Source organism: Furipterus horrens, unplaced genomic scaffold, assembly GCF_987537825.1.
Source record: "Furipterus horrens unplaced genomic scaffold, mFurHor1.1.pri manual_scaffold_12, whole genome shotgun sequence".
Classification (NCBI taxonomy): Eukaryota; Metazoa; Chordata; class Mammalia; order Chiroptera; family Furipteridae; genus Furipterus; species Furipterus horrens.
In genome coordinates, this window is record NW_028327182.1 from 56,286,216 (window position 1) to 56,301,603 (window position 15,388).

General features: G+C 38.3%; 1 protein-coding gene across 1 annotated transcript in view; it reads left to right on the plus strand.

Moving 5' to 3' along the window:
• Window positions 1-15,388, plus strand: part of TM9SF2 (transmembrane 9 superfamily member 2) — an 86,970-nt gene that overhangs the window by 22,540 nt on the left and 49,042 nt on the right. Inside the window, exons 3-4 of the mRNA XM_090258963.1 lie at window positions 3,017-3,110; window positions 8,692-8,819. Coding sequence (XP_090115089.1) covers window positions 3,017-3,110; window positions 8,692-8,819 — 222 coding nt within the window. The remainder of the gene's footprint in view (window positions 1-3,016; window positions 3,111-8,691; window positions 8,820-15,388) is intronic.

Below are 15,388 nucleotides of genomic sequence, written 5' to 3' on the forward strand. Positions count from 1 at the left end.
ATAAATATATAAAATATTTTTAAAAAATCCATCAGTATTTATGTAAACTTAAAAAAAAAATGTACATGGCCTGAAAACATTTGTAAATGGGCAGTCTTTATTACTAAAATGTAAAATGTTATCTTTTTTGTTTTAGTTTTTATTTCATAATCATAAATTTAACTCTGTAATCCGGCTAGACTTGGAAAAAGGGTAAGGAAAATATGGAACCCAATGAACTGCAGTGAGAACACAAAGATTACAGAACATTCCAAGCAGATAGGGGTGAAGTGGTGCTCTCCTGAGCTACAGAAGGAATGGTCTGGTGGTTAAGATAAAACACAAGTCAAATTTATTAGCGTTGTCCACGGTCAGTAATGGTGATCTTCTTATTGGTCTTGCTATTCCTGGGCCCACAGCGTTCCATTGCTGTCACAATATCCATGCTGTCTTTCACCTGGCTGAAGACCACATGCTTGCCATCCCACCACTCAGCCTTGGCTGTGCAGATGAAAAACTAGGAACCGTTTGTGTTGGGTCCGGCATTTGCCATGGACAACACGCCAGGACCTGTGTGCTTTAGGATGAAATTCTCATTATTGAATTTCTCCCCGTAGATGGACTTGCCGCCTGTGCCATTATGGCGTGTGAAGTCCCCACCCTGGCACATAAATCCCGGAATAATTCTGTGAAAGCAAGAACCTTTATAACCAACTCCTTTCTCCCCAGTGCTCATAGCATGAAAGTTTTCTGCTATCTTTGGAACTTTGTCTGCAAACAGCTCAAAGGAGATGTGGCCCAAGGGCTCGCCGTCCGCAGCGATGTCAAAGAACATAGTAGGGTTGACCATGGCTGGATGTGGGAGTATTCAGGGCAGCAGCGTCTGCAAGGCCTAAAATGTTATCTTTTTATGTCTCTTTGCAATAGAGTAGAAACATGAGCTAAACCAATGGATTTCCTTTTTCATCTGGACAAAAAGCCATTTTGTTTTTATTAAATTTTTAAGTAAAAACCCACACACATTTTTAAACAAAATTCTTGTATGCCACATAATCAGTCTCAAGAAATAATTAATTTAATATCTGCTCCTCTACATTTTTCTTTTCATATTCTAGTGTACATAACCAATTTATTTATACTTTTTTTTTTTTTTTTTTTTTTTTTTTTGAGGAAAACAGGTCTTTATTTACAATGTTCCCACCTGGGGAGAGCTGTGAGCACTTCAGCTCAGAGCCCTGTTTTCCCCCGGGCTCCCCAAAAGGTTATAAGCCAAAAACATGCCCAGAAGTTCCCCATTTCTTATCTGTCAGCTCTTTCCTTCAGAATCTGGGTTACGATGTCATCAGTGTTCTTATAATAAATAGTCCAGGAAAGCATGCACCGTGTTGCACTGGATCATGGTGAAGTCCGGATTTTAACAGTCCTTTCAGCATGTCCCAAATTCCGAAGTTCCTAAAATCCAGGTCTGCAAGGCAGAGTCCTTGGCAGTTTTAGAGTCCGCTGAAGCAGACACGATTAAAGCAGCATCATGCCGGCTTTCTTACTAGCCCAGGATGCATGGCTCCCCTTTCCTTTTTTCAGAGACTGCGTGGCTCTGTGCCCTTTCAGAACTGCATGGTTTTCCCTACCTCCTTGCAAACTGCATGGCTTTCTACTTATACATTTTAAACAAAATAGGTTCATACTATTATATTTGATTTGCATTTTGGTTTTCTCACTGAATCTGTTCTGGGCATCTTTTCATGTTAATACACAATTACCTTAGTCTTTTTAGTAGCTGTTTTTTATTCCTTCATAGAGATTGTATATAGTCCATGTATCATTTATTTTACTAATTCTCTACTTCTGAACATTTGGTTACTTCCATTTTTTTTTATATTATAAAAATGCTGCATGAATATCCTTTATTCATTTGACCGTTGTATACCACTGGGTGTGTAAAACATAGTTCTTAAATTTTAGTTGACTTCTAAATTCCTCTGGTATCTAAGAGTTTAGAAAAAACATATGTGTTTACTGTAGGAAAACACACAAAGAAGTAAGACTATCCTATAAGATTTACATGCTTAAATATGTATGAGAAGAGAGTACAAATTCAAGAATAGGTGAACCATAACTTCATTAAACTCTTGGGGACTTGAATGCTTTTTCTGGTTTTTGTGTTTTTTATTATATAAACAAACATTTCTCCTTAAATCTTTGTGCATATTCCTGGGAAAACTCAAAGGATCTCTCATATCCAGTACATGGAGAGTTTTCATTTGGGCCTTCCCAGTCCCGGTTTTTTATCACCTGAGATTCCTCTTCCTCTTAAGAATCTAACTAATCTGTAGCCATCACGATTCTGGTCTCAAGTACTCCCATATTATTGTAGTGTGAACATAGAACTGTCTCTTAGATTTTTTAATAGCAAAGCTGAAAATAAGCTGTAATGTTTAAACAAAACTGTATTAAACTCTGGTTAGTAATACAAAGGAATTACAACACAGAGAGAAGCTTAAGGTTGACTGATGATGAACTTTTCACCACTTCATTCTCAGAGTCTGTCTAGCCATGCTTGTCACATTGGGATGTGTTGTCTAGTATATCATGATGAGAGGTAGAAACCCATTGAAAATTGACACATCTTCCTGAAATGTCATTATTAAGTAAAGATTTGGATTAGAAAGTTATAACAAAAGGAGATAAGTTATGTAAAATTCACTTGAAGATTAAGGATGTAAATCCTTTTATCACTGGAATGGACAAAAATAAATTATAATGTATCAGTTTTAAAAATTCTATAATTTACATGTCAATAAAAGTATTGTTTAGAAATCAAAGCATTCTAAGGCATACTTTCCAGATGTTTCGGATTTGTTTTTGTTTTTTGGGGGGGTAGGTGTGGTACATGGAACTTAGTGTATGAATATATTTCTTACTCATCTGTTGGAGTTACTGTAATGATGAGTTCCTAATCTGCCCTCAAGATTGCCTAGGAGTCTGTTATTTCATTGTTTCCTTTTATCTTTAAAAATGTAAATATTTTTTTCCTCAGGTTTGATTTTTGCCAAGCATCTGAAGGAAAACGCCCATCTGAAAATCTTGGTCAGGTGTTATTTGGGGAAAGAATTGAACCTTCACCATATAAGGTTTGTAATTTGTGTAATATGTTATTTAATTACATTTTTTTTTCCTTACAGAAAATCCTGAGATAACTTGGCTCTCACAGCTAAGGAGGAATTCATTTCTCTTTTGCATCCTGGAATAGTTTCTTAAAGTTACAATTTAGAAGGCTCCCTCCCCTTCTCACAATATGTCAAGGATAAGTTTGTCTTAACAAACACTCATACAACTAGTATTATAAATGGTAAGGTGATAGCCTAAAGGACAGTGTTCAGACCACCTGTCTCAACTTACAGAGGGACCTGGAACCCAGCCTGTAGTCATAAAAAGTTGCCTCAGCTGCTCCATATCCTTCCCCTCTTTGTGCGTGGTGTCCACAGACTTTCTGTTAGCAAATACAGCACTACTTTGACTCCCTTATTGGGTTCTTGGGAAACTAACCTTTTTATTTTGACGATTGAAAGTATATTTGGAACATCTTTGATGTATTTTTAGGACATCACTTAAACCAATCTAAGCTAAATTACCCTTTAAATCCATAATAGTATCTTTTAAGCCTGTTACCCTTCTACATTTCATAGTCCTCTGTTCATTTTATATCTCCTCTCCTTCTGCACAAAGAATAATGGTCTCTCTTTTAGAGAAATTAAGCTAGTTTATAATAATACTATCACAATATAACAAAAATAAATAGTACAGAAGAACATAAAATGAAAACTAAGTCTTCTGCTCTACCCCCTGTTTCACATCAGTTTTTCAGTTATTCTTTCCTGACATTTTCTATACACTTACAAGCATATATAAATAAAATGAGAGATGTTTTAAGATATTCTTCACAGTGCATTTTTCCTTTGACTCTCTACATTGGGCATTTGTTCAAATGTGCAATCCTTTTGATGGCTTGAGCTCAAGTTTTATTTACCAGTCTGACAGCTTCCTCTTGGCTTCACATTCTTCTCTTCTATGGCTTAGACCCCATGGTTAGCTGCCTTACCTACTTTCTCACTAAGCAACCTCCTCTATCTCCCTTGGCACTTGATTACTGTGATCATCTGTCCAGCAAATCCCAAGCCTAAATTAGTCCCATTGGCCCTCTAACCTCCCTCTAGCACGACACCTATATCTGAAGCTCTAGGAGAAAAGACACATAATTGTACACATTTAATCCACTACAAGTTTATAGTTTTCAACCATGACATACGCTAATTTGAGGTTTTCTACCCTAAAGATGACAATAATTTTTAAAATTTTACAAAGACAATAGATTTGAAAGCCTAATGGGATGAAGTCACTGGGAAAAAAGGAACTCAAAATGTGTGGACATGGGTAGTATTGAGTAGGGCAAGCATATTAATTGTATAACATCTCCCTGATACGATATTTCCAAAGATTACTTTGGAAGTCATTGCATTCTTTTTTTTTTAATAGAAGAGGGTGATTTTCAGGCATATTTATTAAATTGTACAGTTAACTTAAAATATCCCTAGGGTCTCTCAGCCTGTCATTCTGTTTATTGATCTCTTGGCTTTGAGAAATGATTGAAGGAGGGAAGAACGTTAGTAACACCTTCAATGAATTTAGGTGACAGCCGGTCTGTAGTAGTAAAAAGCACTTAACAGCAGTGAACGTGGAAGACCAGCAAATAGTCAAACCCATGGAGAAGTTTTGTCTCTTTGGGGCAGACTTTAAAGGCATATTATTTTCTTAGGAGGGTCCCTTTTAGGGTACATTTATTTATGTGTAAAGACCATGCCTTGTTCATGTAAAAGACTCTTTTAGGGCTAGTGCTTTTTCGATAAAATTTTTTCCTAGAAATTGAAGTAAAAGATCAGAAGAAGTATTTTAAAATGGAGAAAGATGTCCACCTAACATTCTCCATGAATTTTCTAGAATTCTTTAGGATCAAGATTTGTGCTAAAACAAATTCCTTAAGCCCCATCCTTTAAGAAAGAGTAGGTATTTCTTAAGACCAAGGCATAGGTAAACAAACAAGGGGCTAAGCTATCAGATGTTTTTCCCAAACCAACCTTAAATGTATTGACTTACATTTTTCAGTATTGATTCAGTATTTTAGTATTGATTCTTTATTATATTTTATTTATACTGCTACAGTTGTCCCAGTTATCCTTTTTTGCCCCTTCCAGCCAGCCTCCCCCACTCCCTCAAGCAATGCCCACACTGTTGTACATGTCCATGGGTCATGCATATATGTTCTTTGGCTACTCTATTTCCTGTGCTGTACTTTACATCCCCATGACTAGTCTGTAACTACCAATCTGTGCTTAATCCCTTCACTATTTTCACCCATCCCCTGACCAACTTTTCATCTGGCACCCATCAAAATGTTCTTTGTATCTCTGATTCTGTTTCTATTCTGCTTGTTCGTTTATTTTGTTTTTAGATTCAGTTGTTGATAGATATGTATTTTTTGCCATTTTATTTTAATATTTTTGATCTTCTTAAAGAAGACCCTTTAACATTTCATTAATACTGATTTGATGGTGATGAACTCTTTTGGCTTCTAAATGATAGTTTTGCTGGGTAGAGTAATCTTGGTTGTAGGTCCTTGCTTTTCATCTCTTCGAATATATTTTGCCAATCCCTTCTAACCTGCAAAGTTTCTGTGAGAAATAAGCTGACAGTCTTATGGGAACTCCCTTGTAGGTAGTTAACTGCTTTTCATTTGCTGTTTTTAACATTCTCTCTTTGTCTTCTCTAACTTGGTGAAGGAAAGAGACATATAAGTCCAGGAAGCACAGAGAGTCTCAAACAAGATGAACACAAACAGGCCCACACCAGGACACATCATAATTAAAATGCCAAAGGTTAAAGGCAAATAGTATTAATTATTTTGTCCTTTATTTTCAAAGAATTTTGCCTTATTTTAGATCTGCAGCAAAAGTAATGGTAACAACTAGCAACCAGACAAAACCCCAAATCTGCTTTAGCATCTTTTATCTGTGATTTCAGTGGAGGTCAGAAAAACAACAGTGTAAGACATTGAATGTGTTATCTGAAGCTGGAGCCACATTTCATAGGATCATGAACTTTCCAGTTTAACCACTCATATTCAGTCATTCACTAGTTAACACATCTGTTAAATGCCTTTCATGTGCTGTGGTCGGTGTGGGTTATAGCTTTAAACAAGACAAAAATCTCTGCCCTGGTGGATCTTAAATGCTGATGGTGAGAAGGAAAAAAAATGATTACTGAAATATATAGTAATATATAGTGTATTAATTGCTTGTGTAAAAAACTATTGAAAATAAATCAGGGAAGGTGGTTGGAGAATTTGTAATTTTAAACAGGCCGAAGAATGTCTCACTAAGGCGACATTTGAGCAAAAAAGCTGAAGCAAGTGAGGAAGTGAGCCATGTAAATATCTGAGGGGAAGATGTTCCAGGTAGAGAGCAGCAAATGCCAAGATCCCCAGTGTGAACTTGCCTTGTGTATTCAAAGTACAGAAAAAAGTTTGTGCAACTCAAGCGGGTGAGCACGATAGAGAACAATAGGAAATGACAGCAAAGAAGTAACAGAATTACAACATCTAGTGACTCATAGGCCACTGTTAAGACTTTGACTCCACATCAGAGTGAAATGTTTAGTATTGGAGAGTTTAGAGTCAGCTTACATTTAACAGCATCAGTAGGGTGGTTGTGTTGAGAATAGACCATGGAAGAGAAGAGAAGCCAGGAGATCCTTTAGGAGGCTCTCACAATCATTGATGATGTATGGCGTGATAATAGCTCAGGCCAAAGAGGTAGGGATTGTGAAGTGGTCAGAGTCTCAGAAATTGGCTATATTTTGAAGATGAGACCACCAGAATTTGCTGAGGGATGTGATTGGGGGCGGGTGCGGTTGGAGTTTCTGTTTTCTAAGATGGGGAAGTCTGTGGAAAGAGCAGGTTTGAGGGGGATGGGAAAGAGTTTTGGACATGGTGTGAGGTGTACATATATTAGGCATCAAGTAAAGATGTTAACAGTTGAATATATGTGACTAGAGTTCAGAGGAGGGGTTCAGTCTAATATCAGTGCATAGATGGTATTTAAAACCAGAAATTGATGAGATCGCCAAGGGAGTCGGTATACCTAGTGAAGAGAAGAATTACAAGGACTGAGCCTTCGGGCACTCTGTGTTAATAGGTCAGGATGATGAGGATTCAATAAGGAGACTACCTCTTAGGATTGTTGGGAAGATTATGTGAGATAATCATGATTAAATATCATCTTTTGGTTATTTTCATTCACAATTAAAATATACAAGTGACTTGCCTAAACCCAGTGAGCATTGGATTGAGGTGTAAGATATGCCACTTTTGGTATAACTTATGATGTCTGTTTCTGGTTAATTTAAGTTTGACACCTATCCCTCTGATTCCTTACTATGTAAACTGTTGTTTTTTAAATTTCCACTCTTTAAAAAGGAACCTATAAGGTTTATATAAGGTAAAAAAAAGTTAAATAATTTGCACAAAGATTGCTGTACTTACAGAACTAGTAATGCAGCCAGAACAAAACTTTTGGCAGATAGGTGGCAGCAGTGGGCCACACTGGAAACATTTCTCAGCCTGGTGCACAGAAACTGGTATAGGGTTTTTAATAAATTATATAAAAGGATGGACTACTTAGAAGTGAAACATATGCAGGTTGGTTTTTGTTTTACCCCATGTAATGAAGTTCAAATTTTAAAAATGCACACAATTATGGACTATATATAGTTATTTCAGTAAATTACAGCCTTTTGAATACTAGGAAATATATTTTTTAAATTAAGGCATACATGGATCTTGATGAAGTAAACCTACATTATATAAATGTTGTGAATATCATTATTTTTACACACATGAAATAAATGCTAGACTCCAAAATTGGACGAATCCTTAGTTTTTAAACTTTGGGTTTAAAAATTATCAATTTTTGTTTCAACTTTACTATTTGTGTCAACTTTATTATTAGATAAGACCCTGAAAATTGGCAAATTATTTCAAATATGAGTAAAAAATAATGTTTACCCTGATTTTAGATCTAAATTTGACCTGTGTAACATCACAGTCCATGTTATTCATTGTTGAATCTCCATTACCTGGCGGGAGGGGACAATAAACATAACATATATCCACCAAATGAATATAGGTCCATAAACACTTGTCTATTTATTACTGTAATAGAAAGCCTTAAAATCCATAATTTCCAAAACATTGTCAGAAGACATTACTATGGAGAAACTCATGTACCATCTTATGCTACATGTAGGGTTTTTTGTTTATTTTTTGTTTTTTGCCTTCTAGGTCTCATTTAAATTTAGAAGGTGGCTTGATTGCAATGATCAAAAATAAAAATAACTTTTACTAATCTAAAGGAAGATGATAATTTTTTAATTTACAAAATTTTTATTGAATTTATTGGGATGATATTGGTTAGGTGATAAGTTTTTAGAAAAACAGTAAGAGTGATTTTAAATCTGATTGAGCTATGACAAATTTTTAAATGTTGTTATCAATATTAATGCACTTAAGTAATTAATGGGACCAATATTTTTACTCTATGGTATAGGTGTAAAGGAACTCGGTATTTTTAATTAATTTGCTTTCTCTTCATTTTAATACAGTTTACATTTAATAAGGAGGAGACCTGTAAGCTTGTTTGTACAAAAACATATCATACAGAGAAAGCCGAAGACAAACAAAAGTTAGAATTCTTGAAAAAAAGCATGCTACTGAATTATCAACATCACTGGTAAGACATGGAGATTTTGGATTTTTGACTTCTTCCTTTTCAAGATGAAACCTGTTTCACTGAATGTATAAATTACTTCATTGACTCTATAAGATATAACCTATTAATTGATTTCCTCTTTTGGTTATCAGTATAAACATGAAATAATGATTTTCTTGCAAGAGGATTGCTGAGGTTGACAGCTTAAAGTATTATCTCTTAATTATGCTTAGATTACTTTAATATCTGGTAGTTGTTTCGGTACATAGAGCACTTCTTTTATTTATATATAGTTAACAGAAACGTAGTTATGCTTTGGGGAAAGTACCGGATCAATCTTCTAGAAAAATACTGTTATTTTATGCTTGTACACCATGAGAAAGACCATTAGAAAACAAAATTTAACTTTTGTTTGATGTTTGATAAATAGCATCTACTTCAAATAAAATATTTATATTTTGTGTAACTTGTTATTTATTTTAGAAACACTATATAACATTAACAAGATTTTTACCAATTTGTGTCATAATCAAAAGCTCCTAAGAGACATTTTCTGCTTACAAAGTAGTATTTACGTATTATGCAGTATTCAAACTATCAAAACCCAACTTTTCAAATATAACAGTTGTTATTCTTCTAGATGTTTGCCAACAAATGTTTTTATTGTATGTGGGTTTCTGGTTTACATGTTTTGCCTCTTCTAAAAAGTATAAAGTGCTGCACCTGGTGATCAGGATGACTGTATTCATGAAGTTCCTTTTGAATGTTTATCCTACCAGTGTCTCAGATTGACTCATTTGCCCACATTCAGAGAGGTTAGGAACCATTGATCTCAGTTTGGACATGACCAGATCCTATGGCTCAAATAATATGGTTGGAGTGACTCATAATTGCTTGTCCCCTTAGTTCTTTTCTCTCCTGCTTTCCATACACATAGAACAAAAAAAGTCATAAAGAGTGGCAACCTTTGGTCACATGTCCGTTCATGTACGAGTCTGTGATTAGAGGGATTCACTCTGATTAATCAGATCTGAGTAGTATACACACCTGAATCATACAGAAATGAGTTTCTCATAGCAGAGCTCTGTTAGAAGGAAGGAAACTTGCACATAGTGTTCATGTCAGATTCTTTTTTTCTTTTTTTGTTTTTTATTTTTTATTGTTTTTAGTATATTTTATTGGTTAGGCTATTAAGTTGTCCCAATTTCTTTTACCTTTGCTCCCCTCTGCCCATTTAAACCCCTACCCTCCAGCAATTCGTCTCCTCTTAGTTCATGTTCCTGGGTCATGCTTATAAGATCTTTGGCTTCACACTTTCCTGTACTATTCTTAACATCCCCCTATTTTGAGCCTACCAATTATGCTTCTTAATCCCTACATTATTTCCCCATTTGCTCCCCTTCCCCCTCCCAGCTGATAACCCTCCAAATGATCTCCACATTTATGATTCTGTTTCTATTCTGTTTGTTTGCTTAGTTTGTTTTTGGTTTTATTTGTTAGATTCAGTTGTTGATAGTTGTGAGTTTGCTGTCATTTTACTGTTCATAGTTTTGATCTTCTTTTTCTTAAATAAGTCCCTATAACATTTCACATAATAATGGCTTGGTGATGATGAACTCCTTTAGCTTTCTTTACCTTGTCTGGAAAGCACTTTACCTGCCCTTCAATTCTAAATGAGAGCTTTGCAGATATAGTAATCTTGGTTGTAGTTCCTTGCTTTTCATTACTTTGAGTACTTCTTGCCAGTCCCTTCTTGCCTGCAAAGTTTCTTATGGGAGCTCCTTTGTAGGTAACTCTCTTCTTCTCTCTTGCTGCTTTTAAGATTCTGTCTTTATCTTTAGTCTTTGGCATTTAATTATGATGTGTCTTGGTGTGGTCCTTCTTGGGTCCAGCCTGTTTGGTACTCTTTCTGCTTCCTGGACTTATATGTCTATTTCCTTCAACAAATTAGGGAAGTTTTCCTTCATTATTTTTTCAAATAATTTTTTAATTTCTTGCTCTTCCTCTTCTCCTTCTGACACCTCTGTGATTTGGATGTTGGAACGTTTAAAGTTGTCCCAGAGGTTCCTAAGTCTCTCCTCATTTTTTTCATTCTGGTTTCCTCCTTCTGTACTGGTAGATTGTTTATTTCTTCCTTATGTTCCAAATCATTGATTTGACATGGTTTCCTTTCCTTCACCATTAGTTTCGTGTGGATTTTCCTTCGTTTCACTACTATAGCCTTCATATCTTTTCTTTTTTTTTAAGTATATTTTATTGCTTATTTTGTTCTGGTCCCAATTTTATTTTCCCTTTGCTCTCCTCCGCCAAGCACCCCCTTCCCTCCAGCAATCGCACCCCACTTAGTTCATGTCCATGGGTCGTGCACATAAGTTCTTTGGCTTTACGCTTTCCTATATTATTCTTAACTTCCCCCTGTCTATTTTGTACCAATCAATTGTGCTTCTTAATCCCTGCACCATTTTCCCATTTCTCCCCCTTCCCCTCCCAGCTGATAAATCTCCAAGTGATCGCCATACCCATGACTCTGTTCCTATTCTGCTTTGCTTAGTTGGATTTTGTTTCTATTTTTAGATTCAGTTGTTGATAGTTGTGAGTTTGTTGTCATTTTAGTGTTCGTAGTTTTGATCTTTTTCTTAAATAAGTCCCTTTAACATATCATATAATAATAATGATGAACTCCTTTAGCTTTACCTTTTCTGGGAAGCACTTTATCTGCCCTTCCATTCTAAATGATAGCTTTGCTGGATAGACTAGTCTTGGTTGTAGGTCCTTGCTTTTCATCACTTGGATTACTTCTTGCCAGTCCCTCCGTGCCTGCAAAGTTTCTTTTGAGAAATCAGCTGAGAGTCTTATAGGCACCCCTTTATAAGTAAAGTAGTTCCTCTCTATATTGTGGTTCACTTTTCGCAGCCTCACTGTGTCGCAGAATTTTTAAAAATACTATGTTTCATTATCGTGGATTTTTGGCTGTATTGTGAGATTTTGCGGTACTGTATACGTATGTTGTTAAAGTTACGTAGGTTTAAGAGTGTAGAATATGTTTATGAACATAAGTAGTGTTTATAAAAGTGTGGGAAAGGTTAATAAGGGAGTGGGAAACGTTAATAAGGGGCTGAGAATGGTTTATAAGTGTGTGGGAAGGGTTTATAAAACCTTAAAATATATATAAATACTAACGTAAATGTAAGATTCCTACTTCGCGGATTTTCACCTATCGCAGGGGGGCTCTAGAACGTAATACCCATGATAAGTGAGGGAATATTGTAACTCTGCTTTTCTCTTGCTGCTTTTAAGATTCTCTCTTTATCTTGAAACTTTGGCATTTTAATTATGATGTGTCTTGGTGTGGTCCTCTTTGGGTCTAGCTTCTTTGGGACACTGTGCTTCCTGGACTTATATGTCTATTTCCTTCACCAAATTTGGGAAGTTTTCCTTCATTATTTTTTCACATAAGCCTCAATTTCTTGCTCTTCCTCTTCTCCTTCCGGCACCCCTGTGATTCGGATATTGGCACGTTTAAAGTTGTCTCAGAGGTTCCTAAGCCTCTCCTCATTTTTTCAATTCTTGTTTCCTCGTTCTGTACTGGTTGACTGTTTATTTCTTCCTTATGTTCCAAATCATTGATTTGAACCCCGGTTTCCTTCCCTTCACCATTGGTTTGGTGGGGATTTTCCTTTGTTTCACTTAGCATAGCCTTCACTTCCTTTATGTGTTTGCCATACTTAAGCATATCTGCCAAGCCTGTGAGCATCTTTATCACCAGTGTTTTGAACTCTTCATCTGTTAGGTTGGCTATCTCCTTGTCTGTTAGGTTGGCTATCTCTTCATTGCTTTGTTTTCCCACCAGAACCTTGATCCATTCCCTCTTTTGGGCCATACTTCTCTGTCTCCTCATCTTGACAGGTTCCTATGTTGGTTTGCCTCTGTGTCTTAGGTAAGCTGTCGTTCCTGTTATGTTGTACGGGGCAGAGCCTTAGGTATTTGTCAGTACAGGGTGACCCGTTTCACCATGTTGTGGCGCTCTGTGGGGTGGTGGGGTCCGAGAGGAAACAATGCCACCCGCTCAGCACTTGCCCCTCTTCCAGGCACCTCTCCCACCTCCATATGTGACTGGTGCCTCTCTAGCTCTAACCCTGGCTGTCGTTCCCAGAGTGGTTGGGTCTGCAGACGTTCTAGGACCATGGGGGCCCTTCAAACAAGTCGACTCTACTGAGAGACCAGAAGTTTCTTTCTCCGCCCCAGCCCCCACTGGTTTGGACAGACAGAAGCAATGAGGCTCTTATTTTCCCCAGCGCTGGTACGGTGAGCTGCGGGGCTTGGTCTGGGGCTGGCAAAGCTCCCCAGGTGTTCCTCCCAACTTTTTAAAATGTGTGGCTGCGTTTTCCGCTGGCCTGCCACTGCCGCTGCTGCTACTGCTGCTGCTGCCACCACCACACCTCGTCCTCTCCACCCGGCTCTGCCCTACCTACCTGTCTGGATGAGTATTTGTTCTTTATATCTTTGTTTGTTGGACTTCCATGCAGCTTCATTTTCTGGAACTTCTGGTTGTCTCTAGTTTTGAGGTAGTTGTGTTCCTTCTTAGTTGTGGAGGGAGACGCAGTGTCTCTGTCTACACCTCCATCTTGGCCGGAAATCCACCTTCATTTCTTCCCTGTCCTGATTAATCTTGTCTGTCACACCTGTGAACATCCTTATTACCAGTGTTTTGAACTGTGCATCTGTTAGGTTGGTATCTCCTCATTGCTTGGTTCTCCCACTGGAACCTTGATCTGCCCCCTCCTTTGGGCATTACTTCTCTGTCTCCTCAACTTGACAGCCTCCTGTGTTTGCCTCTGTATCTTGGATAAGGTTGTTGAACCTGTTACATTGTAAGGGGCGGAGCCTTAGTTATTCATCAGAATGGGGGGACTGGTGTTACCACGTTGTGGCACTGCCTGCTAGGGAGGGGTCTGAGAGGGTACATTGCTGCCTGCTCAGCACTTGCCCCTTTTCCACTAAACAAAGGGCCTCTGCTGAGGGATGGGGAGATCCCTCTGCTGCCCCAACACCCACTGGCTTTAACAGTCAGAAGTAATGTGGCTTTACAGTATTCCCTCATTTATCATGGGTATTACGTTCTAGATAAACACACCCCATAAGTGAAAATCCGTGAAGTAGGAACCTTACATTTATTTTAGTACATATTGTCGTCGGCGGCGGCAGCCGTCCGTCTCGAGAGACGATGGTGTAGCTTCTTAAGAGTCTATCCGCACCGCCGAGAATGGCTGTGCAGTCCGACTCGGGAGTGACACGGTATCTGTCTCCTCTCGTGTTGAATCGACATCTTGCGATGACGCTGGAGTGTTCTCTCCAGTGAAGCTGAAGCTACAGAGCCTGGGCAGGGTGATATGGAGGGTCTGCTGTTGCCCATGCAGCAGACCCCCCCTCTCTTCGCAGCTGAAGGGTCCAAGGGAAAGACAGAGTCAATACAGCTTGGCTTTAGGTGTGCCGCAGGAGTTGCCGGTGTTGACTACAACGTCAAACCGCCTTAGGGACTCCGGCTCCGGATTTTCTGTCGGGGTTTACTCCCTTAGCCTTTCCCCTGAAGAGGTAATATATATATATGTACTAAATGGCCCTGGCTGGTTTGGCTCAGTGGATTGAGCATCGGCCTGCGAGCTAAGTGTCGCTGGTTCGATCTTCCAGTCAGGGCACATCAGAGAAGGAAAACTCTGACTCCAAAAAACCTCCGCTGCCTTGCGGCATACCTCTTCAGGGGAAAGGCTAAGGGAGTAAACCCTGACAGAAAATCCGGAGCCGGAGTCCCTAAGGCGGTTTGACGTTGTAGTCAACACCGGCAACTCCTGCGGCGCACCTGAAGCCAAGCTGTATTGACTCCGTCTTTCCCTTGGACCCTTCAGCTGCGAAGAGAGGGGGGGTCTGCTGCATGGGCAACAGCAGACCCTCCATATCACCCTGCCCAGGCTCTGTAGCTTCAGCTTCACTGGAGAGGACACTCCAGCGTCATCGTAAGATGTCGATTCAACACGGGAGGCGACAGATACCGTGTCACTCCCGAGTCGGACTGCACAGCCATTCTCGGCGGTGCAGATAGACTCTTAAGAAGCTACACCATCGTCTCTCGAGACGGACGGCTGCCGACAACGAGATATATATATATATATATATATATATATATATACACACACACACACACACACACACACATATATATATTTTAAGACTCTGTAAACCCTTCTCACACACTTATAAACCGTTCCCAGTCTCTTATTAACCTTTCCCACTCCCTTATTAACCTTTTCCACACTTTTATTAACACTACGTATGTTCTTAAACATATTCTACACTCTTAAACTTACATAACTTTAACAACATACATATACAGTACCGCAAAATCCCGCGATATAGCAAAAAATCCACGTTAAATAATTAAATATAATGTTTTTAAAAATCCCACAATACAGTGAGGCCATGATAAGTGAACCGCAATATAGAGAGGGTCTACTGTATTTTCCTCTGGCAGCGAAACCATGAGCTGCGCGGTCTGGTCTGGGGCTGCGGTGGTTCTAAAGGTTTCCTTCCTGACT